Raw genomic sequence first — 27002 nt, 5'->3', positions numbered from 1 at the left:
TTAAGTTCGATATCCTAGTCTGGTCCTTCCTTCGGCCTGGTTTAGAAATCAATGATGTTTTTGTAGTTTTACACATTCTAAGTGGAATGAGACAGTCAGATCAATTTAAAATTGCAGGCGCTGAAAGAAGCCTGCTGTGTTATGGCTGCTAAAGAGAGATGGTATTCCTGGAGGTTCAATACTTCAATATCTTCACAGGCTAAACAAGAGAAATTTTACATTGCAAAAGAAGAAAAGTTCAGATGCAGAGCTTCAATTTATTCTTGAAGAAAAGCAATCTTCAGATTAAAAAAATCCCAGATCCACTTCAATTATGAGAAACATTATTGGGAAAGGACAAAGACCCCAGGAACCATACCAGAACACAGTGCTTAAGTTCACAGAAGGTACACGGGGTGAAATGTTATGAGACTGTCCAAATACATGTATGAATAGGAAAGAGTTTGAAATTCTCACATATCTGCTTATGTATATGTGTTTATTCTAATGTTTCTCTTTGAGCTGATCAAACTTATCTCCTCTTTCAATGATTGGCAACAGTCCATTTAGAGATATACTACACAGCAGTAATTTCTGAAGACACCCTGCTTGCATGTCCAATACCTGTCCCCAGGGAGTTCAGTGAAGGCATATTGCTGTGCTTGCTGTAATTTTTTTTCAAAAAGTGAAGAATGGCCAATAGCTAGGCAGGAGGTATAGGTAGGACTTCTAGGCAGAGAATGAGAAACTAGGAGGAGGAATCTAGGTGCGCAATTTCACCAATGACTCAGAGCAAGACAGATGTGCCATAGTAAGAAGAGATAACTGAGCCACGTGGCAGAATATAGATTTTAAAAACTACGAGTTAATTAAGTTATAAGAGCTAGTTGGGAAAAAGCCTAAGGTAAGGGCAAGCTTCCATAATTAATATTAAGAGCCTGGGTCACTGTGGGCTGATGGTCCAAAGATAGCCGGTTAAGAAAGCTTGCTACACAGGTCATTTCCTGTTTTTCTGAACTACACTGTATCATACAGGAAGAACTGATATAGTCAGAATGCTCCCAGTCAATATTAATATCGGCAGAAATGAATTCTAATGAGACATAAATGACCTCATTGATTCTTACTGTGTAGACTCTGAAGGAAGGAGAGGGTAGAGAGGGGAAAAGTAATCACATGGGCAGACCCCACCTCAGCAGCTGGCCGTCACTTATCTCCTTAGCTTAAGTCTTACTGGATCCTAATACAGGCACTCACAGATCAAGCCAGGACAGCTAAGCAAAACCCCCAAATTCTTCAGCAAACCTATTGGAAGATGGCAAGTTATCTCAATGACTTTTAAAACCAAATAGCAATTTCTTTTCTTGTTTTGTATTTTGCTGTTGTTGTCATTTGAAGCATGTTCTTGATAGGCAAACCTGCTTGGCCTGAAACTCACTATGTAGACTACTAGGCTGGTCTTGAACTTTCAGTGAACTCCCAAGTTCTGGAATTCCAGGTATGTGCCACTGTGCTCAGTCTAGTAGTTTCCTTTTTTAAGGAAAGTAGAAGCATGATATAGAAAGATGGCTAGGTGAGTAAGGGCACTTGGTAATGAAAGCAACCTCTTTCCCACATTAAAGATGGGCCTATTTGGTTCTACTATTAACAACAAAAATCAACCTTCTAATAGGTAGTTAATTGTATCAGAAGAAGAGTTCCATGGAGTTGGTTATTTATTAGACTCACTCAGGGATGCCAGCTTATTTCACATATATCATTGGCTCTTATTAAGCATGTACCACACATCAGAACTTAGTTAAGGACATGGTTTCTGTTTTGCCATTCAATGCCCTCACTTTATTAATAATGAAGCCAGGAGTTCTTCAATGCCTGCACCCTTGACTTTGGACTTCTATCCCTCAGCACTAAATGGTTAATTCTTGCTGCTGGAATTCCTGAGATAGACATGCTGGCTCTGCTCACAAGGTCAAGTTGTAGCCACTATGTGCTTGGTAACGTGAGCGGTCTCTTCAAGATGTATTATTACACACTGAAGTCTAGGTGTGCGAGATCAGAAGTGCAACAGAGCCCTGCCAATGATGTATGGAGATGACAAAAGAGCCTGACTCCATCGTCTGGGAATTTCCAACAGGAAAAAGTGGAAGCTCAAGAGAGGAAGGGAGATGAACTGATAAATGAAAACCCAGTATCGCAGAAGGAAAAACAAGAAAGATTGAGAGGCAGATACAGAGAGACGAAGACAGAGGACGAGAGGCAAAGACAAGAGGCAGCGAGACCGACTTCTGAGCAGTATGAAGCTGAGTTTCCAGTCTTGTCAGGTTCTGAAGATGTTGCTAGAAGAGGCTTTCCAGGGAAAGCCAGAGGACTGACACGGTCACATCTGAAAATAAGCCAGGATTACAGCAAAGAAAGCAATGGCTAGCATGATGGCACGTATTGTCACTAGTGAAGCCCCAGAATCACCCTTTTCAACCACTCTTGTCATCAGAGGCTTTCTTATGCGATCTTCTGTGGTGAGAATAGCTTGTCGAGCTCCGGCCCACTTTCCAGGGCCCTGTAGGCGATACTGGACTGGAGTACAGGGTCCCAGTAGTAAGCGTAATGCCAGCTTGGGGTCAGTGAAGGCCAGAGACAGGAGATTGGGCCTGACACCCATCAAATCTGCAATCTCTTCCATGGTGTCTACATAGTCTCCCTGGATGGTGTGACGCTGGCTATCCACATACCTAGAGCAAAGAAGACAGAAGACTTGAGCTATCAGCAATTCTGGCAAACAGCCAGTCAACTAGCCAGCCATTCTGTGCCTTATGAGTGTCTATTTGTGGGCTTGATATTGTGCTAAGAACTGTGGAAAATAGATAGGCCATTTGTTACTTTCCTTATAATAAACTAAACTGTTGTGGGAATATTTGATCATACTGTGAACCCTGGGTTTGTGTTTGCATTAATAAGTAAAATCAACCTTGGGTCAGGAGGTAGAGCCAGTAACTAGTTGACAGAAAGTAGTCATAGTCAGGAGGACTCCAGAAAATGGATGGAGGAGGCAGGGACTTGGAGTGTGGCAGTCTTTTTTTTGGTTTGGAGTGATGGAAGAGACATTCTCTTTCTGAGACACCAGTGAAGAGGGAAGGTCAGCTGGTTGCTCCCCAACTTCTCTGAGCTAGCAGGTTGTCACCCCAGCCTCTGACTCCTGAGTCTTTATTGGCAAATAGAATGATAGAGATTTAGTTAAAAACTACGTTTGGTGGCAGCAGCAGGAGGCAGATCTGGTGGGGCAGAATAGTCCCGGTTGGCTGCCACCTGAGAATCTGGCCAGTACCTGCAGAGCCACTGTAGTTATTGGCTGAAACAGTAGATTCAGGTGCAGCTGCTGTGCCAGGGGAAAAACGGCACTAGACTCTATAATTCATAGGCACTATACTCAAGAAGTCAGAAGTGTAGAGGTCTTCAGGTAAATATTCTTGGTTGTTGGGTGCAAAATGGGAATGTAGAGGGGAGGTAGTTAAGTGAGCTATGGCTCACAGATCCTTGAGGTATAAAGCTAAAGTGAGAACAAAGGAAGAATTGTAAGTGAGGCAAACAGCAGAGTGAAGGAGTGGTGGTGGTGGTGGTGGGGAGAATGGGTATAGAATAAAGATATAGACTATCTAGGTATGGCCTACAGCAGTGGGAAACAAGAATGGAGATGGAGAGGCAAGCCTGGCAGATCCAGACGATGCTATGCTATGTGCCATGGAATGTCACAAAGTTCCTTAAGCATGGAATCCTCAGTTAGTTGATGAGGACAAGAGTTAGTGGGGTGCACAGAATAAGGCTTCTCTGGATTGATGTCATTTGGAAAAATTTGAGAAGCTGAGACAGTTACTCCAAGAGTAACTGGTCCTCTGGAGATAGATGGGATGGTTGTACCAAGCGCAGATGTGAAGGGTTAAAAGAGTTTTCAGTGGGGAAATGTGACAAACAGTGATATCTGTGTGGATAAAGTGGGCTTGGGGAGTGAATGGAAAACCAACTTTTTGCCCTGTGATGACTATAAAAGAATAGTAAGACCAAGAGGGAGTAAGGAAAAAGCCAAGCCAAGCTAACAGAGATTGAGGAATTCAAAACAGAGGGAGTAAATTTGAACAGAGCTTGTGAGATGGGATGGCAGAAGGACTCTCAGATGACCACAGAGAAATTACAGAGATGAGACTGAATTTTGGCAGAGACAGGGAAGAATTTGGTGACTTGGCTTCCTCCCATGGCTCACTTTGTTAGCATGCGCTCACTCACCCTGTAGTTGGAGATAAAAGCTGTAGGATTCACAAAGGTTCAAGAAAAGGAAATCACCAATGCCACCTTGCAGGGCTGCCACAAGGAGTAAATCATCTCCATGCATATGAAATGCTAAATGTGGACCCTCAGTAACATCCCTGGGGACTGCACACAGCCACGAGGCCTTTATAGACGTCAGTAAGCCAAAGAAATGAGGGCAGGGAAGTTGAAACAAATTAGTTTCGTGCAGGAAGAGAAAACAATCCAAGAAGGAGGAATGCTCAGAAGTGTCAACCTCAGTAGTGAGAGGATGGAGCTGAAGTGAGTTGTGGAAGACTTCCGAGAGAGAAGCTTCAGGGATGCCCAGGAGCTTGGTGGGGAGGGCAAAGGATGAGAGCACAGGACCCAGAAACTCCACCACAGGACTCCAGCAGTGAACAGGAAATAGAGCACCTGGTGGCAAGTGAGCTGCTAAAGAAAGGGACAAATCCAGAGCCACTACTTAAGAAATCATCACCAAATAATACATCTGATGTTCTCTTGGTATATTTTTTCCTACTCAACTTCTTTTAGAACCTAAACATGTCCCATCAGCTTCTCTCTCCTTCATCATCCACACGGGAACCATGGGTACTGTAATTCTCTTTGATGCCACAGTGTAATAGAAATCAGTCAGCCCACACATGAAAACTATATATAGCACAATATTCTTCTTACTTGGAAATATATAGAGAAAGTATTCAAATGTCTTCCTGGGAGAATTTCTTACCTTTTCGCCATTTCCTCTCGTGTCTTATTTATTTCTTCCATCATTTCACTTTGTGAGGGCAATTTCTTTAGTCCTAAAGAGAAAAAAATTAAAAATAGAAGTGTTAATTACTTCAGACTGAGCAATAACTGTAATGACAATTACCACACTGTGGGTAATTCAAAGAATTACAGGGTCTAATGAGACATTATAATATGCATTTGGTCCTACCACTACCAAAATATGATGGTAAAAGTTAGCATCCTAAATGTGGAAATCAGAAATTGGAAATACTCCCAAATCCAAACTTCTTTTGAGAATTGACAAAAAGTGCCATAAGAAAAAAAAAATCCACAAAGAGTTGTATGTAAAGGTATATAGGAAAAAGTAATTAATTCCATGTTTAGACTTGGGTCTTGATCTAGAAATAACCCATTACATAAATACAAATTGTCAAAAATCTACATCTGAAACACTCTGGTCCTCAGCATTTCAGATAAGGAAACCCCCTTTCATTCTCTGAGACTTACGTAAGATTTACTCTATTCTGCCTTATCCTTGCAAGATACTTTTTAATTATTTCTTTTATTTCTAAGATTATAATACAATTACATTTCCTTCTCTCTTCCCCTTCCTTCAAACCCTTTCATATACCCATCTCAAACACCGTTTTCAAATTTATAGCCTTTTTTATTTATTATTAAATGCATACATGTACGTACATATACATTCCTAAATATAACTTGTTCAGTCTGTATAATGTTACTTGTACGTACATATTTTCACAGTTGACTATTTGATATTGCGTAACCATTTGGTGTGCTCTTCCTTGGGGAAGACTGTATCTCCTGCTTTCAGTATTTCTTAGTGGCCTGTAGCTCTTTGTGTCGGGTTGAGGTCTTTCCCCCACCCACTTTGGAATGTTCAGCATGTTTAGGCGTGTTCATGGTGAGACTTTATGGGTATAGCTTCTGACATTACTAGGAGACACAATTTTACAGAAAACTCCCTGATCCTCTGGCTATTACAATCTTTCTAATCCTTCTTCTGGAATGTTCCCTAAGCCTTAGATATGGAAAGTTTTTGTTGTTGTTGTTTCATTTGTGTGTGGGTTTCTCTCTCTCTCTCTCTCTCTCTCTCTCTCGTAGCTGTACCCATTGGGACTGGGTTTCCTTGGAAGTTATTTACTTTTCTCTGATTTCCAAATGATCACTTAATGTGGTCCTTCAGCTGGAAAATAAAATATGGATATGAGGAAATGATAAACGACTTAAAAGATAAAAATGATTTAAAAGCCTAGAAGAAATGAAGCACAACATGGAATTCCAAGCGAGTGGGGGGACAATCCTGCACTGGTATCTTGATAACGAAGAGGAAGAGGTTTTATATTTCAGAGAAAGAAGGAGGTAAAAGACTCACCATGCTATTTTATGCTTAAGTGCCATGGAAGGTAATCCTCACCATCTAAATTCTGTTATTTGATAAGAGTTGAGGGTAAGGCTATGGGTAACTCGTAATTCTCAAACTTGACAAGTAAGTCTAAGCTCCGATGTGCAAACAGTTCCAAGAGCATGAATTTGACACCAATGGGACCAACTAGATGAAGCCCAATTAGTATTTCACCCAAAATAACTCCAATTCAACCAAATTTCTTCACAGATAAATGGACGCTAGGCACTACTCCATGAAATTCTGAAACAAACTTTCAGGATAAAAACAGATCTTGCCTACTGCAATCCTCTTCTCTATAATACTAGTACAAGCAGCTATCTCATTTATCCTTAAACAATGCTGGTCATGGAGACCTTATATATTCCAAGGACATGGCTCTAATTGCTGGAACATTCTTTGTATTAACCCTCAAGTCTACTTCTATGCAACTTGAAGCCCTGAGTCTAATTCTGCTTCTGGAGAGAGGGTTGAGTTTTAGTACTGGAGAGGTCTTGAAACAAGAAACAACAGCTTCTTTAAGTCATTTCCTTACTAGATTAACCCCAAATCCCCGTATAACAGGTTTCACATGCTCTGCCAGCTGGGTGATTTCCCTTTTCTGAGCATACCCGGTAACTTCCCTGGTAGTTTCTCTAAACACAGAACACAGAAACTCAGTATCCGGGAAGACCCTTCTGTGTCTTCCAAGTGTCCTCTCATTTAAGCCATGGGAATTACATGATCACTGAGGAAACACTGTCATGCTTCATGCTTAATCACAGGTCCTCAGGATGCTCAAGAAACTCACTTGCAGAGCTGACTTCCCAGTTGCTTCTCATGATAAGACCAAAAGTGTTACTTTTAGTGATGGGGCACATTATGGAGGGAGAGGTCTCTTTCTTGGCTGAGAGAGAGCCAGTTCATTTTTAACAATTCTACAGATGCAGAAAACAAAGATGTGTAGAATAATCGGATGCCGTTCCTTCTTGATCCATCATCTCTATTCTTACAGTATCCCCATCTTTAAACCTAATCTTTAGAAATCACATTTAAGTTTTGCTGGTCTAGTGTTCTCTAACAGTATATGACCCGCTGGATAGAACTGGAAGAAATTTTTGATTAACTATCTGCCATGAGAATTTTTCAATAGGGAGAGAAAGTATAATTCCAACAAAAAATTCTGAATATTTAAATTAAATAGTAATGATAATAATTTGTGCTATTACAACCATATAAAGAACCTTAATGGTTTTTCTCTGTTCTGTACTCTGTCACATCATCCCCCTCCACCCGACATATAGCCAAATGGCCATCCAGCCATTGGCTCCTTTTTCTATTTTCCTTGGATTCCTCACTATTTCAGAGGCCATCTGGTACTGGCTGACAGAAAGAAGTGTCTTTCAGATTGTTGTTAAACAGATGTTATCAGCCTTCAAGATCTTACTCCATGGTTCTGGTTTGATCCTTCAAAGCCATACTGAGTAAACCTAATTCTTCTATAGGCCATCCATTTGGATATTTAAAGGGAAACTTTCACTTGTCCTCAGGTTTTAACTTCTGTAGCCTAAACTTCTCTAGCTCCTTCATTTGTATTCAGATGGTATGCTTTCAAATTTCTTAAGTCCTTTTAATTTATGAGTATGCTTGTTTTGTCTGTCTGTCTGTATGTGATGCTCCTTGAGGTCAGGCATCAGATCCCTTGAAAATGGAGTTATGTATGGTTGTGAGTCACCATGTGATGCTGGGGTCCTCTGCAAGAGCAACACATGCTCTTGACTGCTGAGCCATCTCTCTAGCCCTCCCTACGCCATTTTTATCTCTTCCCTGTTCATTGCATTCTTGCTTTTTTCCCCCTACAAATTTATCTTCAGGTATGTCCTAGGCAGATTAGAAAAGAACAATTATATTATTCTCAGACTCGGTAATGATGCTGAATTTAAGGCAGTCTTCAGGAAGTCTCACCACATTGCTGACTCATGCTGAGTCTATTACCCTAAAGTCAAAAGGTTTTTTACACATAGCTGAAGCTGAAAAAGGGGCATAAAGGGAGAGGGGGAATTAGGGATTTGATAAATTAAATATTCTACATTCTGGATGAATCTAAGCATCTCTTAATCTATGGATAGAATTAAGTCATGATAGTCTATATTAGACTTCATCTCTAATGAAAGAATCATTTAACTCTACAAGTAAATGCCAGCTGTATATTGGAGTTATCTGGAGAACCCTTTTCTCAAAGATTTAAGCCAAACCCACCTCTGAGTTGAGCATGGCAGCCGTGGGAGTAAAGCATGCCTAATTAAGAAAAATAACTGACTTCTGTTTTATGTGTATCTATGGTTACACATTACTACTTTAGATTCATTGAAAATATTTTTTCTGGCACTATTTAAAATCATGTCTTCCCTGTAGGTATTTAAAAGCACGTGCACAGGTATAGGTAAAACATTTCACCTAGCTGTTAATGTATATCATCACTCACCTTTGAACACTTGAATGGCCCAGCGTCCTTGGAGCTCTGAAATGGGCATAATGGCTCCCAAAGGTTGAATTAATCCGATGATAGCAAGAGTTGGCTTTTCAAGGTTAGGTGGAAAGACCTTTTTATACAAGGACACCTTGTTTTTGACCACTTTGACAGAATCTTCAAGAAAAGGAAAGGCAAAGCTATAGCCTGTGGCAAAGATGACTACATCAATGTCATCCTCCCTGGAGCCATCCTCAAATATAGCAGCTGTCTCCGTGAATTCCTTCACATTTCCTTTCACCTTCACCAAGCCAGAGATGATGCGATTTGGCAGCTCATCATTTACTGTTGGATGCTGACTCAGAGCTCTGTAAATGGTAAGACAGCAAAGAGGTGAGGTGCAAGTGAAGGAGAAGGAAAGAAAGAAGTCAGCACTGAGTATAATTCTGCTCCAGTGCAAAAACATGTCAGTGTTTACCCCTCCTACCTAGTCATAGATGCTCATGAAGGTCTACCTTATACCAGCTTGGCATAGATCAGGACTTCAGGGCCTGGGTGGCTTGGAAGTGTGTGTGTGGGGGGGTAGAAATGAAGGGCAAAGGTTTTATCTGGAGTGTATATGTGGTTTCTCAGGTAGCAGCGGATGTTCTGAGGCATGGTAAGGCTACCCACCAGCAGTTTCAGACAGCTCTCAAGAAATGGCAGAAATAGGTTATGCCCAGTGTCTCAGTTCACTTCCTGTTGCCTTCAGATCAAGATGGAGAACTCTCAGCTCCTTCTCTAACACCATGTCTGCCTGCACGCTGCCATGTTGCACAATGACAATGAACTAAACCTCTGAAAATGTAAACCACCCCAATTAAATGTTTTTCTTTTATAAGAGTTGCTGTGGTCATGGGGTCTCTTCGCTGCAAGAGAAACCCTAGCTAAGACACTATCCTTTATTTCTAAACAAGCCATCTACACAATTGTGCAAACCACAAAACTATTAATCGCATATCTGCCTGTAACATGCCCTGGGCACACTTTTCCTTTGCTCACCTGGAATGTTATAGTTGCCTGTGTACTACCATTTTATCAGCTTTCCTTGCTGTTTTCAGAATGGCCATTCTTAAAGACACTATTATGCTACCCGATTCTTAAGATTTATTTATTATGTATGTGTGAGTGCATGTGTGTAAGTATATGCGCCACATGTATGCCTCATTTCTGTAGAGGTCAGAGGCACTGGATCTTCTGGTACTGACACTACAAGGGGTTGTGAACCTCTGATGTGGGTGCTGGGAACTGAACTCAAGTCCTGTGCAAGAGCAGCAAGTGCTCTTAACCTCTAAATCATCTCTCACCAGCACCACTTAAAACATTTGAATGGCTTTGCACTGACTTCATTCTAGATCCTATTTAGCAGACCATATAAAAGTTTTCATGTCTCATGAACCTGAGTCTCCTCAGTATAATGTAATAAAGGAAAAGCTATCTAGCAAGTCAGAATTTAGAGATGATCTATAAAACAATACTTTGCATTACTTTTTAAAAAGGTCTATGTTAAAAAAGAATTTGAATTATTATTTCAGGTTAAAAGTTTAAAGATATTATAAATATATGACAGATTGTAGTAGCATGAGTGCTACATTCTTGAAAGGATAAATAAAGCTACATAGTATTGGAAAAACTGTTGAAGCTTTAATATGACACTATTTTGGACATGTTTATTAATATTAAATCTCCTGACTGTGATACTTGTGTTATGGATATACCAAAGAATGTTCTTTTTCTTATGTGATACATGCTGAAATGTTTTAGGTAACATGTTTTAATGATTACAGCTTACTCTTGAGCGGTTAAAAAATATTCACCTAGGTATGTGTGTGTGCTTTGTAGATGTGGATCTATTGCTATTTCAAGAGGGGACAGGAAAAAAAGCAAATATAGAAGACTGTTCAAATGGTCAAATCTAGGTAAGAGGTACACGAGTAGACTTTGTATTTACTCATTTGTGCAACTTTTCTGTAGATCTGAAAACTTAAAGATCAACATGGGGCCAGTGAAATGGCCATTTTACATTTACCAGTAGATAAATATCTCTGGGGCCAAGACTGATGACCTGATTTGGATTCCCCGGAACTCATGCAGCCGAGAGAACTCTCACAACCTGTCTCTGGTCTCTATATGTATAACTTGCATCGTTTGTGCAAAACCTTACCCCCCTACACACAAATAAATAGATAAAATAAAAAGGGCATACTCAAGTATTTAAGATTAGTCTTTAGAAATGCTTTCATAAAAGTTGACTGCCTGACTGTGTGTATGTCTGTGTGTACATACATATGTGTCCTTGCGTGCCATAGTGGCATACAGAGGTCAGAGGAAAACATACAGGGGCCAGTTTTTTTCTTCTACCACACGGGTCCAGGAGATCAAACTTGGGCCACCAAGCTTGGCAGCAAGTGCCTTTACCCTCTGAACCATGTCACCAGTTCCAAGTCCATTCTTTATACTATAATTTCATTCTGTATTCCTCTTACAGTCCATGCTTCGCTGTTGCTATTCCCCTCCTCCACCCTCCCCCAATAGTACTGGAGATCAAATGCAGATGCCCACGCATACTAGGCAAGTGATCTACTACTAAGCTATATCCTCAACTGTTTTCTGTTTTCCACCTTTTCTTATTACGTTGCTCAGGCTGGCTGGCCTTGACCTAGCACCCATCCTGCCTCCATCTCCCCTGCAGCTAGGAGTATAATTGCACACCACCAGATCTGTTTCTGTATGAATTTTCAAAAATCCTATTTGTTATTTCTATTTTTATTGGTGTTTTTAAAGGAACATCCATTTTCTTCCATTTCTCCATGGCATTTCTTTTTGTGTTGACCATGGACAAATTATGAATGCATAGGACTCACTTAGCTCTATGCCTATAGAAAGTCCTCTAGAGGGCAAGGTGTTAGTATCTGTATTAGTGTTACTATTATATCTTTTTCCCTCTGTATTTCATGCTAAGTATAAGGAAGGCCTGGCTCACAGCTTGTTAGGTGGATGAACAAATGATGCATTAACCTCTGCTACTGTGTCTTAGTTGTTGATGAGCGCTGTATGTAAAGAGCTGACACTGTGAGGAAACAGTTACCATCAAGAAGAACTATAAGCTGAAAATCTACAGACCTGCAAACTAGGAAATGGATTCCTGACTCTGCCGATGTTCTTAATGTCTGGGTAATGGTAGTTCTACTATGGGCCCATGTCAGCAGTCCTGATCTTTGTACCTTGGCCATCTCCAGCCCCTTTCCCACCTGGGAACATACCTGTGTTTAGGCTTCAGGCCAAACATTTCATGATCAAACCTTTGGTTCATCTGTTTTTCCATAAATCCATTTTTAAATGACGAACTAAGGATCTTTGATAAATAGTAGACAAATCGAGACGAGAAAAGCACATCAGAAGGATATCCATTTTTCCCTACACGGTTCAAGATCCAAGCTCCTCTCCTGGTACTGAGGAATACCTGGAGCATGGGAAACATTGTTTGCTTGGATCAGTCTGGCTCACAGTCCTTCAAAGCAGTTCCATGCTTTTGTGCGCCCCCCTACCCCACACAAAGAAAATAACTGTAAAGGTTAAGTTCAAATTTATTACTGTTTATTCCTATATAGCCTTGTAAGCCAAACACCATGCTGTTTCCTTCCTAAGCTGGCACGTTCACTTGCCATGGATGCATCTTGCTGTAATCTACTGTTATTTGCTAAACCAGCCATTTTCTTATAAATCATTTGTTCTCAACCTCCATAATGCTGCGACCCTTTAATACAGTTCCTCATGTTGTGATGACTACTCCAACCATAAAGTTATTTTTGTTGCTACTTCATAACTAATGTTGATACTGTTGTGAATTGTAATGCAAGCAACTGTGTTTTTGGATGGTCTTAGGGGACTCCTGTAAAAGGGTTGTCATGGCCACAAGCTGAGAACCATGGATCTAAGTCCTCCTACATCTATGCACTTCTGAGTCTCAGATCAAATCTGCTGCATCTATAGGACACCACTGACCTTCCAAAGTGATCATTTCCTCTCCATCTGCTGAGCCTCCCTAGCACTCACCATCTACAGGATGCATTAAAAAGGAGAGAATTGGGACTGGAGACACGACTCGATAGGTAAAGCACCTGCTGCCAAGCCTGGCAAACTAAGTTCCATCCCTAGGAACCAGCCCCTGTGGGTTATCCTCGGACCCCCACATATGCATCACTCCATGTGTACTCCCATACCCCATGCAAAGCAGATAACTTTAAAGCATTTAAAAATTATCTGTGAAATAGTAAAGCTGAAAGTCATGGCAGATCTTTTCATTCAAAACCCTCAGTCATTTTGCTACTGAGGGTTTGTTACAAAAACCTTGGTTATCATTTGTATCATTCATATTACATCATTTATAATCAATAACCCTGTTAGACAGATGTCTAATATCTACATCAGCATTCATAAGCTCTTGACCTCTGACTCTCCGAGTGTGTTTCTGCAGCGCAGGAGGTGTGACCCGTGCACACTTAGTTTCCTTACCGAAATCTGTGACCCTTAAGTAAGCCACTGTGTCAGGCCCTTTACGTTTTAATTTAACCAACACAGAACTCTTGAGGATGCCACTGTCAGCCCCATTTTATGGCTGAGAGGCATGGAAAGAGCAAGTCACAAAGCCTGAGGTCATCTAGCTAGAAAGTAGCAAAGCTGACTTTTACGGTGTCTAACTCCCGAATGCTAGGGCAACTATAGGAAGCAGTCTTCCTATGTCCTCTGTTGGCCAAAGCCCATGTTCAAAACTGGCTAAAGGCTGATTTTCAGTTACCAGCGAGATCATTACTTTTTCTGTTCCATATCCCCCTCTGGAGGTGCTTTCTAGAGCTGTAAGAAATGTCCATTGCTTCATGGTCTTTAGTGAGCAGCCTATCTTCAGAGGAATGGTCCTTTCCTCCACACATACATTCTCACAGATGGGAACCCAAGGGCTTACATATGAAGGGATTCAACATGCCATGGATGAAAGTGCATGCATATTACCTGGAACCAGATGCTTCTGTGTATTAGCTGTACAACTTCGGAAAAGTAAGGTTCAGAGGCTTAATTAAAGGGTTCCTCATTTACTCAACAGTGACAGTAATGCATATATCCCAAGGGAATTGTGAGAAATGGTGTTGTGTAATGGTGTGGTATGCAGGAAGTACTCAATAAATGTTGAGTGGCTGTTACACTTTAACTTCAGCTTACCATCTCTATCTGTTTACAATAAGCAAAGTATTTACAAATCTTATTGTAAAAAGAATATGTAAGAAATCATTTAATCAATATAATCTTGTATCTTCATTGAGCCACTACGTTATTGGTAATAGGTAATGCCTACCTGTTTTTCAGTAATTGTGATTGTTTTGTTGTTTCTCTACAAATATGCTTCAAATTATTTCAAGAAAAATCTCTACTGCTACAGTTTTGTTAAATGATAATTGCCCAGCAACTCCGCCGCAACAATACCTCTGCCCAGTGCTGCTTCCATGTCTAAATGTGAAGGTGATTTCCTATGTTACTGCATGAGTTAATTCTATAATTATCAGGAAATAGTTATACACAAACAAATCGGGTGGCTCACAGTCACATGGGCTTCAGGAGAATCTAATGCCCCTGTAGCTATGTATGTATACATACATACACATACATACACACACACACACACACACACACACACATACACACACACACGCCTCTAAAGAGCATTATGTCAAACTTCCTTGACACATTCAATTTCATAGGTCCATTTGAAAATTTTGATTTATAGGCTATATATTCAGCATCAACCCTAAAGCTGCAACTTGGGCAGTGAACAAACAAACCCCATGCGTTTGCTGCTGGCCTGGGTGGGCCATATGTAGGTCTCTGTAGTCTTTGCTGGGTCTACTTCCTGGGTGAGAGTGAAGTTAAGTGGATGATCATTGATGCAAACCTGCTTGGCTGTGTGGCTGATCTCTACGGCCAAGTCCCCTCCAGAATTCCCAATGCCAATCACAATGACTCTTTTCCCAGTGAATTCTACTGGGTTCTTATAGTCGCGACTGTGAAAGTACTTCCCTTTGAACTTTTCAATTCCTGCAAGACAAGGGAAAATAGGTTTTGGGGGATGATTTGAATGAAGAATATTATTTGTCAAATAATGTGTTTTGTCTTCTTTTGTGGTGTTTTAAAATTTAAACTTATAGTTTCCAGTCTCCCTTTTTTAAGCAACTCTCATGCCTTTCTAAACATGTTTGCTTCTTTTCTTCCCTTTGTGATTTCCCTATCATAAGTAAGTTGTGTTTTGAATTTGCAGACACAGATCCTCTAGTCTTCCAAACTGTCACCTCCCCACTTCCAAAATGGCAGCAATACCCACTACCCTGACATCTGCAGGGGACTGTAATTAATTAGGGTAAGACTTTATTTGTAAGAATCACTCTGACCCTGCCCCTCCCATTCCTCAGGCCAGATCACAGTCATGGCTGTAGTGTCTTCCCTCCTGGTAGGCTACTCACCAGGAAAGCTATCCAGGGGTAGGTGAGCATCTGTGTGATGGCCTGTGCAAACCAGGACTCCATCAAAGACATCCACCTGCTTTTTCCCTCCACACTCAGTGACCACCTCCCATTGTCCTGAAGTAGAGAAATCAGGTTGCTTCTTCACGCTGCACACTGTGGTCTAAAAAGTGACAGGGAACTGTAACTGCGGCCTATAGAGTACATGTCCTCCCTGACACAACTGCCTGCAGAATAGCACTCAAGGGGCTGTCATAGGCACCATCACTTACAGGGCTCTGGAGGGCATATTTGATTCATATGCTCCATGGATAGCAAAGGCTACAAAATTGAGGAGGCAATCTAATGCATTGTGTCCTCTGCTCCTGGAACAAGTATAAATTGCTAGGTCTCTTGGTCTGTGCCCTAAAACTCTGCAGTGCCTGAGTAAAACCGGGGCTTCTCCCGGGCATTAGTGACATATGCACTAATGACCTCCTCCATCCCTTGATAACCCCACCCACCCCACTCCACCCATGTCCTCTTAGCCTAACCCTGTTTGCAGTGGCTGGCCTTAAACATATGACCCACATACAGGTCTGCCTTTCCAGTGGGCATAGAACACCACCCCAGTGGCCCTCGCTTTATGCAATGGAGTCTTTATCTGCTTTCTGTAGCTGTTCATTTTACAGGCGACTCTGAAGAGCCAGTGAGATGGGGTAATTGGTGTCATAAATTTTAGCTTTGTAAAATAAATACGAGTTACTCTGCACAGCATAACTACCAAGATGTGTTCTGATGTGCTCCTGGAGCTTTGGCCATAATGCCTCAGTGGACTGAGAGATCCCACACAAAGTTCTCTCTGCTTGGATCACACTTTGGTTCCTTCTTCTCTTGGCAGATTGCTATTCATCCTTCAAGACTTAGCCCAGATATAATCTGCTCTAAATCAACCTACCCGAAGCCTGGTACGTCATGTCCCACCTCTCTCTGGACAGCTGTGGGCAGCTCTTCTCAGCATGGGCCTCTTGATTTTTATTGGTTCTCTATATAATACATTCTTTTCTGTCTTTTTTTTTTTTTTTTTTTTTTTTTGGTCTGTATTTTTAGTGCTTGGCACAGTGCCAAGCTTATTTGAGAGGTGTCTCTCTTAAACAAAGAACAATCCACGGGCTGCAAATGTCTGGCTTTGGAAGTTGTTGTTGAATGTTACCTTGGGCACTATTTAGCAGAATAGTCAGGAGACAGTTTGGGATTTTGCCAGATGTCATAAATATGTGTTATTTTATAATTGTGATTACAAATATAGAAACGTGACAGAAACTTCACAGAAAGAAGGAACCAGAAACCACCTGGGATAATTATGTTGCTTTATAGACAAGAAAATTTATAGAAATTGAAGGTCAGGAACTCATTTGTCCAAGAGCGCAAGCTAATCTGTGGTATAGCAAGGATCATAATTCAAGGCATCTTTGGACAGAATAAACACATGTCTGTTTCAAGCCAGTCTTGGCACATAACACACGTAAAACAAGCTTCATTATTCATTGACCCAATGACAAATTTCAAACAGGAAGCAAACAATATTCCTTACCTTGAATTTGATGTATTTCAGAAGGTTGAACTCTTTAGCATACATCCTGAAGTACTCCAGGACCTGGGAGTTGTGCATGAAGTTGGGGAAATGGTCTGGGATGAGGTAGTCACTGAAGCACATCATTTCCTTAGAAGTGTTGATGATTACGGATTTGTAAATACTGGCCCGTCCTTCTTCAGGGTTTTCCTGTGGCGAATAAGAAGTATCTATGCTGACCTGAAAATCGTGATTTGTAAGTAGCCAAGGAGCATTTAAAAAGTTATCTGAGTGAAATGTATTTCAACCAACCAACACACACACACACACACACACACACACACACACACACACACACACACCCTTCCACATCCCCCAATATCTGTCTTCCCTGTGGTCATTTCTTTGCTCTTGAAACTGAATTGTCTTCCTTTTAAGCAGACGCTTACAGTTGACACGACACTGAGTACCTTGCAAGACCAAATCATAAGTAGTCTTGCAGTACACTTAGAAAGCTCACTCTGGTGGGAGCCAAAACCCATAGAAGCAATCTAGCTATCCTGAGACCACTGTACTGATAGGAAGCCCAACCAAGGCCCACGAAGAGAAGGAATATCTGAAGCTAAGAATTATCCCGCCAGCTCCCAGGAACTCTAGCTGTTCTAATTGTGTGAAGGGTAAGTCTCAGCTGTCCTCTGTTTACAACACGTGAGTCCTCTGTTTACAACATGTGAGTCCCAAGTGAGAACTGCCCAACTTGGTGGGTAAGTCGTGGGAGTTTTCACACACATGGCGGCACTACCAGAAAATGTGCCACGTGAAAATCCAGTTGCGCAGCTGCAGCACTTAAGAGTACTTGCTGCTCTTGCAGAGGAGCCAGGCTCAGTTCCCATCATTCATGTGGATGTCCATAAACATCTGTAATTCCAGTTTCAAAAGTCTGATGTCTTCATTTGGCCTTTGCACACAGGCGTTGCAAAGACCTACAATCAGGCAACTCCCCCCACTCTTAAAACAAAACCAAACAAACGCCAGGCTACCTGGTGCACGTTTGTAATACCAGAACAGAGGAGGTGGAAGTCTCTGGAGCTCACTAGCCTGACCAACAAGCCACAGGTTCCAGTGAGAAAATAAATACTTAAAAGTAAAGGGGAGTGACTTCCATTTGCATGTACAAACGTGTACATATACACATAAAAATGTGCACAAACATGCATGCATACACAAAGCCCTACAAACTGAAACCTATGTAAGAACATTGAAAGTGACCTGCTATAACTTTAAGAGAAAAAGTATTATGTGCCATGAAATTAAATGTACATCCTAATTATCTATCTATCTATTCTGTTTATATATTGTATATTGTACCTTTTGAGTACAATAAGCTGAGCCAAAGAATCCTGAAATTCTATGTTAGCCTAAACTACATTATATATTTGAGGCCATCCTGGGCTACAGGGAAAGACCCTCAAAAAAAAAATAAACAAGTAAGTAGACCACCTGTATACAAGAAATGAACAATTGGGATTTTTTAATTTTAAAAATATACCATTCACAAGAACCTCCCCCTATTAAATACTTAGGCATAGGTCTAACAAAAGATGTGTAGTAGAATATGAATAAACCACAAAACAAAGCTAGAGAAAAATCAAAGATTGAAATAAATGAAAGCTGTCATCTTCATGGATTGCAAGAATCAATACTGTTAAGATGCCTGCTCTTCCTGACTTGGCCTGAAGACACAGTGTGGTTCTGGCAGCAACCTAGTAACCACTATATTGCTATCAGCAAATGGATTCTAAAGACTCCTAGAAATAGCCAAGAGGGTTAGGTGTAGCTGACCAGAGTAACTTTCTTCTGAAGACAGAAAAGGGGGTAAACTTTGAAGAAACCTAGCCTGACACACTCTGCTACAAGTTAGGACACGAAGGTTAGTGCAAACAGTGCCAGGTCATAACAAGAAAGATTGTCCTTGGCATGATACACTGAGATCAGGATTTCACCTCCAGGACTGTCCTTCCCAAACTGAGGAACCTCAGGCTAGCCATGAGAAATACATCAGACACATTCCAAGGAGGATATTCTACAAAATACCCAACCAGTCATCCTCAAGGATATCAGAGGAGACCGGGCGTGTTCAGGGTGGTATGGCCGTAGACTGGCCAAGGATAGCAAAACCAAGAAAATAAAAACAATGAAGAAAGGAAGACTAAGAAATAAATCATCATAGCCAAAAGGGATCTGGAAAGACACAACAATCAAATATTATAGGGACCCTGGAATAGAAACAAAACAAAAAACAAACAAAGCCAGCATCAGGAAAAACTAAATAAACCTAAGTGAAGCATGTTTATGGGTAATGGTCCACAGATCCTGAAAAACGTGTCACATCAGTGTAAGATGCTAACCATAGGGGAACTAGGCAAGGTCACAAGTGCTGAGGTCACAGGTGTGAGCTACCATGCTTTAAGAAAACTTATAAAATTAGCATCAGAAAGTATTAATCTATAACATGAAGGAGGCAATACTAGTTTTGCAACTTAAACAGAAAAAGAAGAGAGACAGAGAGACACAAATGGCAGTATCTGAAAGTATATTTATGTGACAGATGAAACAATGAGGAATAGGAACATGCAAGCGGTAGCATCTGAGAAGGAAAAAAAAAAAAAAAAAAAAACAAACACCCAAATCCTAAGGACTAGTCACTAAAAAGGGAACCCCAGTGTTTTTATAACTGGAAATTTGTTAGTTTATCTCAACTCACAGAAATCTGCCTGCCTCTACCTCCTGAGTGCTGAGATAAAGGCATTGTGCCTGGCTTAGGCACCGATTTAAGCATAAGTATATTGGGAAGCTAATACATCACAGGAATCCTGAGTGGCTCTAGAATGTAATGCCCAGCGGTGAACGCAGGGCTGTTCTGATAGAAGCCAGGGCATAATGACGAAACATAGCTTACTGATTTTCATAAGGTGGTGAAATTCTGCCAAGAGGACAATCCGAAAATAAATCTCATTAGATCTTTAGAAGATAATCATTTCAAGCCACTTCAGCAATAAAAATCACAAACCTGATATTCTGGCATGTGTTGGTTTCATGCTTGTCTGGAAATTATTAACCCTGGCTCTAATGCTTAGTGGAGATACTAAGTGTCAGGTCCCAGTCTAGGCCTACTGGCATGCTGCACCTTGCACCCAGCACTGTCAGAAATGGTCAGGACACTTACTCAGTCACTTCCTGCTTGCAATAACTTTGTAAAGTTGGCACATGTGAGCTCTTTCTTGTGGAAACAACAGACATGGGAGAAGTTAAGTGATTTTCCCAAAGCCACATTCTTTCTAGATGATAGACCAAGGCTTTGAAGCTAAAATTGTGTTCTTAACCCCTACCATGTGTTCTGACTAGATTTTAAGAATAGACCTTTCTGTTGATTACAAACAAATAAACAAACAAATCCCAATTAACAAGCTTTTCAGCTCATGCCCAGGCTGATAAAGGAATGGGGGTCTCCTAATGGGATCCTTCTCCCGTTGAATAAGGACCAGTGTCAGAGTGGATTCTCTCTGTTTAGAGCCATGGCACAGGGCTGCATTTCTGTCCAACTGTGGAGTGGCTTACAGCTACTTCTAAGGAGGTGGCTGGCACTGCTAGATTTTATGAAAAATGAAACACACTCATGGCCCTTCAATACTATTCAGAAAGTGAGTTCAAGGTGCGAGCTCAGTGCATGCCAGTTTGGAAAATCAGTGAGGGCGGGTGATATTTAATAATAAGCACAACTCTGACTCCAGCAAGAAGCGTTTTCTTTGGTTTTGTTTGAGACATGGTCTCACTACAAAGCCCTAGCTTGTCTTGAACTCACTCTGTAGACCAGTCAAAGGGATCTGACTGCCTCTGCCTCCCTAGTGCTGCAATCAAAGGCATCCAGCACTGTACCCAGCTATTATTTTCAACTAACAACTTGTCCGGCTGTATATTCATAGGGTTCAAATGAAACATAGAGGGAGCAAAGGCCAAGGAATTTGAACTTCTCTTCTTAAGGGAAGGAAAAACAAGGCAATCTTCTTTTTTTTCCAAGACAGGGTTTCTCTGTAAAGCCATGGCTGGTCTGTGAGAAGGAGTATGTATGCTGTGTGTGTGTGTGTACATGTTCTCTCTCTCTCTCTCTCTCTCTCTCTCTCTCTCTCTGTCTCTCTCTCTGTGTGTGTGTGTGTGTGTGTGTGTGTGTGTGTGTGTGTGTGTGTCTGTCTGTCTGTCTGTCTGTCTCACATGCTCACAGTATATGTAGAGGCCAAAGGTCAATGTTGAATGTTCTTAGTTGCATTCCACCTTGTGTATTTGAGACAGGGTATTTTACTGAGCCTGGAGCCTGGCTTGCTGGGTAGCCCCTAAGCCTCATGAATCCTATCTCTGAGCCCCCATAGTTGGGATTACAAGGGCTTGCTGCTTCGTTAGGCTTCTTTCTTTCCCTTCCTTCCTCCCTCCCTCCCTCCCTCCCTCCCTCCCTTCCTCTCTTCATCCCTCCCTCGATCTTCATGTGAGTGCTGGGATGGAACTTAGGGCCTCCAGCAGTAAGCCCTTAGCATTTTCTAGAAAAGCAATCTCCCCAGCCCCAGGATTTTTTTTTTTTAAAGATTTCTTTCTTTTTATTTTTTTATATGTGAGTGTTTTGCCTGCCTGCATGTTTGTGTACTATGTTCACACCGGTGTCTGAGGAAATCAGAAGAGGGTATCAGGTCCCCTGAAGCTGGTCTTAGGTGCTTGCAGGACGTCATACAGGCTCAGAGCAAGGGCTCCTACATACTGCCTGCACCATTAATTTCTTCAGCCCCATCCTGGGAACGGCTTTTAATAGAAAACAAGACTGAAGGAATTGCAAGCAGAGGCTTGGCTCACGATCTATATTGTCATGGACCGGGACAAGCAGGGAACTTCCCATGTTTGCTACTTCTTCACTTCCCAGATTGTTCCACGTTTTTGAACGGCAGGGAAGTTCAGAAGCACACAAGCAAACAAAACCCTTTTCATGGCAACAGGAAAAGGAAAATAAGTGACAAATGTGTTGCATTTTGCAACCAGCCCAGAGAAAGGAACTGAACTAAAATCTGAGGTGACAGCAGCCAGGGTGGAATTCAGTCACGGCCTTGCTCTTCCTCATTCCGTGAACGGGATAATAAGAGTCACACAGGAGTTGCAAGGAGTCCTTCAGCTATAGGGGCTCAGAAGATTTACCTGGAACCTCCACAGTCCTCCGATGTCATCAGACCTTTCAAAGCAGACAGGTTCCAAGCCTTCTTCCAGACAAGTCTTGATGCAAGAGAGACCACTTGCTCCTGACCCAATTACAGCGATCCTTTTCTTGGTCATGGTGCTTCTTCACCAGCTGGCTCAGCGTCACTTGTCCTACAGAAAGAATGACAAGAGAGAGTGAACACACATCAGGCAATGGCACGCGAATAAATATAACAAGAGGTGTGTCTGAGGGCCAGGAAGTGGGTTCTGGGGGCGGGGGAAGGTACCTGCTCAGGGCACGGGGCTTCACTCCCAAGAGAAAAGCAGCGTCTCAGCTAAACACAGCAGTGACCAATGGGGAGCGGCTGTGCTGTCCCAACTCCTATCCCGCCCTCCCGAGGGCGTGCACCCTTCCTTCGCAAACCAAAACAGCTCAACACGCTTTGGGAAGAAATGAAAACAATAGTACTGTATGTTTTAATATACTGCTTTTGAGCAGCCCCGCATAGGGAGAGCGGCCCTCCATCTCCATCCCTTCCCACTTTTCTTTCTGTGTTGATTTACAACTTCCTGCTTTTTGTCTTAAAGTGATAAAGGCTCGCTGGACTTCAGAAGCTTCTGAAGAAAAAGAAGAAAGTTTACTTCCTAGAGTCCCTACAAACAGGTGCTTTGTCCTCCCCATCTCAGAGATCAGCTGATATTGACCCGCTACTACAGTAGAATTTAAGATTGCAGTGAGCTGAGCTGATGGCTCGGGGTGGGGGTTGCGGTGTGAGGGGTGGGCAGGAGCTTCTAGGCCAGTGCCCGAGATCAAACCATACTCACATAATTTCAATTACATGCATGCCTTTTTATTTTAAAGCGATTTCTCTTCCAAAACTTCCATTTTGAAATTTCAAGTGTAAAATCAGGTAAAACTGCCAATAAAATGGTTGTAGGATTTCACACACTGGAACAGCATGTATATAGCCCAGGGGTGTAGTTCAGATGTACAAGTTCATAGTCAGCACAAACCATGTCTGAAGCCCTGAGCCATGAATGGCCTTGTGTAATACTACTCCTTGTGTTGACTTTGCTCAAAATGGTTTGGTGCCAACCAATGCCTGTCCTTGGTTCCGATTTATTGTATCTCCCTTCCAGGTCAATGGTCAACAGTTCTCAAGGGTTTACCATACATGGCTCAACTGGCCTAAAGGAAGTCAGTCATGTAATCATCTCAGCAAACCCAAGCAGCAGGTACTGTGATCACTTCCAGTGTTCCATAGGCAAACAGGCTAAGTAACCTGGAGAAGACGAGAAGAGAGGAAGGGAGGCCAGCAACGCAATCCAGGCAGCCTGGCTCTGGCAGGGGCTCTCAACCTTCACACACACTGCCCTTGATGTGGTTATTTTAGCTTCTTATTTACCAACAAGCCCTTCTGCCTTTTCCTTTACCTAATGCCTTTGTATGTTACTTGTTAGTTCAACTGCCCATTTATTTATTTATTTATTTATTTATTTATTTATTTATTTATTTATTTATTTTGGTTTTTCGAGACAGGGTTTCTCTGTGGCTTTGGAGGCTGTCCTGGAACTAGCTCTTGTAGACCAGGCTGGTCTCAAACTCACAGAGATCTGCCTGCCTCTGCCTCCTGAGCTGGAATTAAAGGCATGTGCCACCACCGCCCTGCTTCAACTGCTTTTTTAAAAACTTGACTGTTACATGATTTATTTTAACTAATTTCAGATGAACTTAGAAAATAAGTCATTGACTTGGAGAATCATTTTGCTGCCTCAGGAAGCCTTCTGCTAAGCGTGTGGTCTAAATCACATGGAAACACAGCAAACGCGCATGGGGGTGGGGATGGAGCCTCCAAGCCTGCTGGATAGAATGATCAGCGTGGGGTTTGCCCCTCATTGCATCCTCTCTGGAAATGCTCTCACAGACATTCTCAAAGTTGTACCCACCAATCTCCTAGGTGATTCTAAAGCCAGTCAAGCTGACAATGACGATTAACCATAATGATTGTGTTCATATTTTCTGTTGAGGTCAAAGCAAGAGCTTTACCAGAGTGAAATTTTTAAATATTTACGTTTATTTTAGGAGTATGAGTGTTCTGACTGCATATATGTGTGTGCAGAATGTACATGCCTAATGTCCACAGAGGCCAGAAGACTATGTCTTATCTTCTGGAGCTGGAGTTCCAGATGGTCATGAGCTGCTATTTGGTTGCTGGGAATTGAACCCAGGTCTTCTGAAAGAGCAGCCAATGCCCCTAGCTGCTGAGTCATCTCTCTCTGGATCCTATTATATGCTCGTATTTTTTCCTAATTCTTTTTGCCAAGTGTGCATTTTGCTTACGTTCATTCAATAACTACCCCCTCCTGTAAGGAATAGGGTTTTTCCTCCCGCCGCTGGTCTGGTCCCGCCGCGTCAGCCCCAATTAACACACAGAGATTCTGTATATGATATAATTCTGTTGGCCCGTTACTAGTTTCTTATCAGCTAGCTCTGTCTTAAGTATTAACCCAATTCTGCTGATCTATGTATTTTCACGTGGTCTTTTCTTACCGGGGAGTGGGGCAGTCATCTGGTCTCCCCAGTCTCTCCATCTTGGCTCCTCTTTCCTACTTCCTCTCTCCTTGTCTCCTAATCCCTCCTATCTCCTTTCCTATTGGCCAACAATGCTTTATTCATTAACCAGTATGAGAACATATACAGAATGACATCTCCCATCACCCTCCCCTTTGGAGGCCATGTCTTTTAAGGTGGTGGCTGTGCAAAGTGGAATTGATGCTTTAGAGCCTTGACTGAAGGCTGGCTGCTGAAGTCAGCTGCTTCACAAACACTGATTATGATATGATTGGACTTAACATTGGGAAACTCATTTTTTAGAGGAGTAAACAGTCACAGGTAGTTCAGGTGTCACATGTACATAAGGCAATACATATCCCATGCCCAATGTGTTATAGGTACTTGGTTCCACAGAAAAGGGGGAGGGACACAGGAAGATACACTGTGGTAGGCTGAAAACATGATCCGAAAAGGTGTCCACATCCCAGGCCTCCACAACCTGAATGTTTCCTTATATGACAAACCAACAAACACAAACCCTAACCCCCAAAAAACAAAAACCCCAAACAAACAAACAAACAAAAAACCCCATCACTACTGTGAGTAAGCTAAGTGCTTGAGGTGGGGAGATTATCTTGACCAACCAAAGTAGTTTCCCTACAAGGACAAAGATGCATTTTTTTTTTTTTTTTTTTTTGAGACGAGGTTTCTCTGTGTAGCTATGTAGCCAGCCAAAGGTTCACCTGCCTCTATGAGTGCTGGGATTAAAGGTCACCGCCTGGCTCAAGGATGCTTTTAAGAAGAAGAAGAAGAATGGGAGATGTTTGGCAGGAGAACCAGAAAACCATGTGAACAATGGAAGCAGGATGCTATGCTACTGGCTTTGAAGATACAGAAAAGTTGTAGGAACCAAAGCAATGTGGAAGCTGGAACAAGCCAGGAAATGTACCCGTCTTATAGTCACTGACAAAGAATCCAGTCCCCAAGATGCTGGCCAAGGTAATAACATGTTTTAAGTTTTCAAGAACAATAGGATGACCACGGTAGGTGTTCATAAAATTAAAAACAAAACCCAAAGTGAATTGAATAACTCCAAAACAGGCTCAATAAAGAGACAGAGGGGCTGGCATGAGAGCACTGGCAAACATTAATACACATAAAAAGTAAATCTTGTCTTTTGAAAAAGAGGCAGGGTATAAAAGCAACTGTTTTGCATGGTCTGGAGAACGATTTATGATAGTCAAAAAAAGAATAAATAATGAGAGACAGATAAATAGTAAAACACCATCAACGTGGGTGCCCAAAATACCTGACAGAAACCAACTGGGAAAGATCTGCCAAGGCAGCCAGCTGGAGTTTCCAGCTGAGAGTTCAAAGGGTTCCCAGTGAGACTTCCAAAAGAACAAATAGAGATAACATTATTAAATTGGATGCTTGCAACATCTAGTAGAATCAAAATGAGGAATCCGAGGCTGGAATTTTTGATTGAAGTTTCTTTCTGATGGATGAGTATTTTATGGTTGAACTTTTCATTTTTTAAATATATTTTAGGTTTTTGTTTTTCCATGTTGTGTGGTGTGCATAGCTGTGTGTGTGTGTGTGTGTGTGTGTGTGTGTGTGTGTGTGTGTGTGTGTGCTGGCACTTGGGTGGGTGTGGATATGGAGTGGGAGCAGTTGGTCTGATTAATACCAGAGGAACTGGAGTTGGGCAGCCGGGGAGTCAAGGCAGAAGAGCACTTGAGTGTAATTAGCACAACAAGGCATATTTTATTACGACAATTACTTTGATAACAGAGTTAGGAGCTAACAGTTCAGCAGAGAAGAGATGATGGGGGATGTCCTTCTGTATACGGTGAATATGTGTTTCTCTTATTGGTTGATGAATAAAGCTGTTTCAGCCAATGGAAAGGCAGGATGTAGCCAGGCAGGAAGTACAGGCGAGGCTACCAGACTAGGAGAATTCTGGGAAGAGGAGTGCAGAGAGTGAGACTCTAAAGACATGCCATGTAGCTGTCAAGGAAGAAAGAAGCTGGGGCATCACCAGTAAGCCAAGACCAACAGGAAATACATAGATTAATAGAAATGGGTTAATAATTAAGAGAGAGCTAGCCAGTAAGAAGCCTGAGCCATCGACCTAGCAGTTTATAATTAATATAAGGCTTTGTGTGTTTATTTGGGACCGAACAGCTATAGGACAGGGCAGGACAGAAACTTCCCTCTACAGTGAAGCCTGT

General features: G+C 41.8%; 1 protein-coding gene across 1 annotated transcript; it reads right to left on the bottom strand.

Annotated features, from left to right (window-relative positions):
- Positions 1–237: 237 nt before the first annotated feature.
- On the bottom strand, positions 238–22465 carry Fmo5 (flavin containing dimethylaniline monoxygenase 5). The gene is made up of 8 exons (XM_051199334.1): positions 22215–22465; positions 17004–17192; positions 15431–15593; positions 14866–15008; positions 12185–12384; positions 8898–9250; positions 5006–5078; positions 238–2708 (listed from the first exon to the last, which is right to left on the bottom strand). Exons 1-8 carry the CDS (start codon positions 22347–22349, stop codon positions 2357–2359), a joined length of 1608 nt encoding a protein of 535 aa, XP_051055291.1. The 5' UTR covers positions 22350–22465; the 3' UTR covers positions 238–2356.
- Positions 22466–27002: the final 4537 nt, after the last annotated feature.

This window comes from Phodopus roborovskii, unplaced genomic scaffold (assembly GCF_943737965.1).
Source record: "Phodopus roborovskii unplaced genomic scaffold, PHOROB, whole genome shotgun sequence".
Taxonomy (NCBI): domain Eukaryota; kingdom Metazoa; phylum Chordata; class Mammalia; order Rodentia; family Cricetidae; genus Phodopus; species Phodopus roborovskii.
The sequence above is the reverse complement of the archived record's forward strand: the minus strand, read 5'-3'. Positions and strand labels throughout refer to the sequence as shown.